Below are 5608 nucleotides of genomic sequence, written 5' to 3'. Positions count from 1 at the left end.
TTCCTCTCTAACTGGTCTCCCTGGCCACACGGACCCTTCATTCCTCCAGCATCTGCCTATCCCCTCTCATTTGCTCCCCTTACAGATGCTTCCATTACAGTGTCTAGAAACGGATTGTGACCAACTGTACCTACTCAAAGCTTTATCTTCAGTTCCACGTTAGATTAGCTTTTTTCCCCCCCAAATATATTTATTTATTGATTTCAGAGAGGAAGGGAGAGGGAGATAGAAACACCAATAATGAGAGAGAATCATTGATCGGCCACCTCCTGCACACCCCCAACTGGGGATCGAGCCCACAACCCAGGCATGTGCCCTTGGCCGGAATCGAACCTGGGACCCCTCAGTCCACAGGCCGACACTCCACTGAGCCAAGCTGGCTAGGGCTAGATTAGCTCTTAATAATCTGAAGAGGGAGAAGTACTAGTATTTTGAAGAGAAGTGCTGCTGAAAGTGATCATATACTTTGGGAAGCTTATGGTGAACATGCTCCATCTCAAGATCCTTGTGAACTCTGGTTTAAACGCTTTAAAAATGATGAATTCGATGTGAAAGACAAAGAACGTCCAGTTCAACTGAAAAAGTTTGAAGACCAACAATTACAAGCATTATTGGATGAAGATGCGTATCCAACTCAAAAACAACTTGCAGAAAGATGAAATGTTGCTCAGCAAACAATTTCAAATAGAAAACCGAAAAGTCATCAGTGAAATGTTGCATTAATGGCACGAAAGAAAGTCTTTTTTGCATTGAATTGTGACTGGCGATGAAAAGTGGATTTATTTTGAGAATCCCAAACGCACAAAATCATGGATTGATCCAGGTCAACCATCAACATCGACTGCAAGGCCAAATCGCTTCGGAAAGAAGACAATGCTCTGCATTTGGTGCGATCAGGAAGGTGTGGTGTATTATGAGCTGCTAAAACCAAGTGAAACCGGTAATACTGATCGCTACCGACAACAAATAATCAACTTGAACCACGCTTTGATCGTAAAGCGACCAGAATGTGCCAGAAGACACGGCAAAGTAATTTTGCTTCATGATGACACTCCATCACACACTTCAAAACCAGTTAAAGACACGTTAAAAGATCTTGCCTGGGAAGTATTAACCCACCTGTTGTATTCACCAGACCTTGCTCCTTCAGATGACCACTTGTTCCGATCGATGGCACACACACTTTCTGAGCAGCACTTCACAACGTACAAAGAAATGGAAAATCGGGTCTCTGAATGGTCTGCCTCAAAACAAGAAAAGTTCTATTGGGAAGGTCTCCACAAATTACCTGAAAGATGGGGGAATGTGTAGCTAGCGATGGACATTACTTTGAATAAAGCACTTTGGATGTTTCTCTTGAAATTATCATGTGTTCTTTGATTACAAAGTCCGCATTATTAACCGGTAAATGGTCAATCTGCATTATTAACTGGTTAATAATTAATCCTCATTATTAACTGTAATAATGCAATACAACAAAATAGCATACATATCGAATCGCATATATATCAACACATGTGTAACTCCATCTATTGAAAAAAATCTGCATTATTAACCGGTACACCTAATAAGTAGTTGGTTCAGGCAAATCTCATTTATTGTGCTTTGCTTTTATTGTGCTTCACAGATATTGTGTTTTTGTTTTTTACAAATTGAAGGTAAGACCCCTCACCTGCTAAGATTACAACTCATGGAAGGTTCAAATGATGGTAAACAATTTTCAGAAACAAAATATTTTAAATTAAGGTATGTACATTGTTTTAGACATAACGCCATTGCACATGCAATAGACTACAGTATAGTGTAAACATAACTTTATGTGCACTGGGAACCAAAACATTTGTGTGACTCGCTTTATTGCGATATTCGCTTCACTGCAGTGGCCTGGAGCCACACCTGCGATATCTGAGGTATTTCTGTCCTGTAAGGAATGTCAGGGACCACGATGGAAATCTAGTCACTACTTCAAGGCAACTAACAAGTAATCAGCTCCCAGGACGCTGGAGGAACAGCCTTGACAGGTCATGAAGTCTGCACGACAAATGTTGCACACAAAGGTCGATTAATATGAACTTTGTAGAGCAAGGCAGGTGCCAGCCAGCATGAGAGCAGCGCCTGCGGATGGCGTTAGTTCTGGGGCGCTGGAAGCCGCGAGGTGCTCGTCCATCCCGTGGCCATCTGGAAGGAGGGACATTTGGTCATGAAAGGAAATCCCTCCGGCAGTAGGTCCTGCTGCCCACACACGTGGCAGATGGACATGAGCCCAAAGCTAGTTGGGCTCAACATTTGAGTACAGGGTGCTCATGGGATCAACACTGCTGACCACACAAAGTCAGACTCCTGACAGATCTTTCCACAGAAGTTGCCACAGGCCGACTGTGAACTTGCCCTTCCCTGGACCTGTGCTCTCACCCACCCCAGCCGGTGACACCTTCCCTCTGATGACAAGGACACAGCATGTTTTGGGTCCCACGTCCAACCATTCAACTCACACTTAGCAAATGCCTGTCCTGGGCCCGACATGCAGGGATGCAAAAGGGAAAGACGTCCCAGCCTGGATGGGGGTGGGGTGGGGGGGGGGTCCCATCTTGTCCTCACATGAAGCAACCACTTTTACCTACTTTGTGGACTGAATGTTTTCACTTTCTAACACCTGCAGGGGTGGAACTACGAGAGGCCCCTGGACCTGGGTGGACCCAGAAACCCGGTCAGGTCGGCGTGGGGAGACCCCTCTCCTCATGTCCACCTTCTTGTCATCATTTTCCTCAAGTCAATGCCAATCAACAAGGTACAAGGGTCCTCAGACCAATCACCAGGGGGTCTGTGCAGGGGCCTCTTTGGACCCATAGTTCCTAAGGGACAAGAGTGGGGCCAAGCCCCTGGTGTAACTTAAGGGCATTAGTTGGAGTTGGGTGCCCCCGCCCTGCTGCTGGGGTGGCTACTAACTGAGCCTGTACCCCCTGGAGATTGTCTGCGTCTCTCTGCCTGAAGGCAAGGAACACCAGAAAGTCTCTTGATGTTTTAAGAGGTCAAACCTTCTTGTTTATTTTCCTCAATAGACGGTCACGTACTGGAAAATGTCAGAGACTTGGAATAGCTCTCGATCCGAAAGGCAGCACAGCCAGCGACACCGAGGGCGAAATGCCAAGGATATGGAGGTCACCACCCCATCTGCAGTCCTCGATCCTTTTACTGGCAGAACTCTGGCTGCCAGGCCCAGCCAGCCACGAGGTAAGGCAGGAGACCCCTCTAGCTAAGTGCCCACAAGCAACTGACAACCGAAAGGGCAGCGCCACTTACCGCACCCGGGCAGGAATGTCTGAGGGAAGCAGCGCAGCCGGCCGTGCCAGCATTTGCACATGGAGCACTTCCGGGGCAGCCAGGTGTCGTGGGGCACGGACCCACAGTTCCTGAGAGGAGCACATAAGGCGACACATACGTACTAAGTCCTCACTTCTCCCCCCACCGCCCCCCACTGCAGGGCTTACTCTTTTCGCTTATCATGCTCACAGTTCCGTCCATAGAAGGAGGGGGGGCAGGCGCAGAAGGACCCCAGCATGCAGGTCCCCCCGTTCAGGCAGCAGGTTTTGTTGAGCTCCTTACCTGAAAGATGAGAGATGGCTGAGAGGGTGGAGGGATGGGAGAGCGGAGTTCCTGTGAGCAAAGGTTAGTGCAGCACCGAGGGCGTGGCCCCCGAAAGTGTGGGCAGATGTCTAAACATCACAGACCTCAAGAATAAGACTGGTTTTTAGTGTTCTCTTTGCTACCCCTGCCTTTGAGCATATAAATCGTTTTTTAAAAAATATATTTTTATTGATTTAAGAGAGGAAGGGAGAGGGAGAGAGAGATAGAAACATCAATAATGAGAGAGAATCATGGATCGGCTGCCTCCTGCATGCCCCACACTGGGGATGGAGCCTACAACCTGGGCATGTGCCCCAAACGGGAATCAAACGTCATAGGTCATAGGTTCATAGGTCAGTGCTCAACCACTGAGCCCCGTTCTGGGCAGCAGAGAATCTTGTTCATGCAAAGGCCAGTGGAGGTGTCCGGAGCCCCAGCGTGAAGTGGAATCAGCAAAGGAAACTCCAGGGATGAAAAGTGCACACACACTGCCTGTCTTCCCTCCACAGTGAAAACCTGTCCCAGCACCAGCCCAGCTCCAGAGCAGGTTCCCACTCTCTCAGGCGAAAGAGATCAAAAGACAGGAAATGGGAGAAGGGCCCGGCTGTGACACCCCAGTGGAGAGCGAAGGCAGGCGGCTCTTACTGTCCTGGATTCTCACGGGTGGCACCAACTGGAAAGGCCGATGACGAATCGCAGGCTCCTCCTGGGACCGAAGGCTGCCCTCTCTGAAGGCCAGGTCTCCCTGTGACGGACGTTCATGGTGGCCCAATCCTTAGTGACAAAATCAACTCGTGGAGTCTGTGCATCGGGCCCGTAAAATCGCTAGTGACCCAAAGAACCGAAAGTCTCTTACCAGCAACTAATTCCAGTCCAAATGCTTTGGAAATGGCCATGATCAGAAGCAGCCTGGGAGGGGGAGTCAGACACTCAGCAAAACAAAGCGCAGAAAGGCTTTCGCGTTCACACCTGGGCTTCCCGCAAGGACAGACCACAGACCACTAAGGGGAGCCCCTAGACTCCATCTCCTCCCATCGCCCCGTTCCGTTGAAATACCGGCCACGCAACAGCAGAAAGAAAACTGATGAGCATGGAAGCCCCCGACAGCCCTCTGTCCAGGATGTACTAACTTCCTCGGCTCTGCCCTCACATGCACCTTTAGTTAAGTCGGTGTAAATCTCTGATCATCTGTTTCACGTGTTTTCCTCCTTCATATAATTTTTATATATGACATTTTCTGTGTAATTGACAAAATCACATTTTGCTGACTATTTCATTTAAACCAGTCATTTGAAACGTTTTCAGGTTAAAAACATTTTCCATTATTCTTTTTGCTGCCCGTGGTTTTGCAAATATTGAATCTATGTCTTTCATCTTCTCAGGAGCAGATTTTTAATTTGGTTGCATCTTTTACCTTTTCTCACACACGAGTCCCAGGCAGCGCCCGACCCTCATGGAAAGTCTTAAAGGCACAGTCTCTCGGGAAGCACAGCGCACTGTTGGCAGCTCTTTTAAGGTTTGAGCAAATGAAATCAGACGAGGGGCTCGGGCACCATTTCCTACGCTGCCAGCTCATCACCACAGGCTCGCAGGAAAGGGGGACATACCTGCAGGGGAAGCTGTCCATCTTCACGGCCACAGCTCTGGACAACTCAGGGGAATGTCAGTGCGGCTTCAATTCAGTCCTTGCCAAAGCGCCCAAAGGACACATCGGTTTACGGACATAGAAATGGGAATTTAAAACATAAAAATACCCTGGTGAGAAATACACGTTTCCTAGGTCTTAGAAGCCGGAGCCAGGACGTCTGGGGAAACCGGTGGGAGGTGGGGGCTCAGGCTTCCCGGGATTCTCCTTTCTCCCCTTGGCTGGGCGGGAGGCGGGGACCCCCACCGGTGACAGCGCTAAAGCTCCCCACGGAGGGGGTGAGAGGCGGAAAAGCCACCTAAACAAAGAGCGAGTGGAAAAGGCGGATCTTGTAAAACC

General features: G+C 48.9%; 1 protein-coding gene across 1 annotated transcript; it reads right to left on the bottom strand.

The window, feature by feature from the left end:
- Positions 1–2062: 2062 nt before the first annotated feature.
- Positions 2063–4537, bottom strand: TDGF1 (teratocarcinoma-derived growth factor 1). The gene is made up of 5 exons (XM_005867207.1): positions 4481–4537; positions 4270–4398; positions 3489–3603; positions 3301–3410; positions 2063–2178 (listed from the first exon to the last, which is right to left on the bottom strand). Exons 1-5 carry the CDS (start codon positions 4518–4520, stop codon positions 2063–2065), a joined length of 510 nt encoding a protein of 169 aa, XP_005867269.1. The 5' UTR covers positions 4521–4537.
- Between the last annotated feature and the right edge of the window lie 1071 nt (positions 4538–5608).

This window comes from Myotis brandtii, unplaced genomic scaffold, assembly GCF_000412655.1.
Source record: "Myotis brandtii unplaced genomic scaffold, ASM41265v1 scaffold246, whole genome shotgun sequence".
Classification (NCBI taxonomy): domain Eukaryota; kingdom Metazoa; phylum Chordata; class Mammalia; order Chiroptera; family Vespertilionidae; genus Myotis; species Myotis brandtii.
The sequence above is the reverse complement of the archived record's forward strand: the minus strand, read 5'-3'. Positions and strand labels throughout refer to the sequence as shown.

Coding starts and splice junctions, on each gene's coding strand:
- TDGF1 (XM_005867207.1), bottom strand. CDS start 4,520: ATGGCCATTTCCAAAGCATTTGGACTGGAATTAGTTGCTG. Junction 3,604..4,269: donor ACCCGTGAGAATCCAGGACA/GTAAGAGCCGCC, acceptor CTCATCTTTCAG/GTAAGGAGCTCAACAAAACC. Junction 3,411..3,488: donor GAGCATGATAAGCGAAAAGA/GTAAGCCCTGCA, acceptor TGCTCCTCTCAG/GAACTGTGGGTCCGTGCCCC.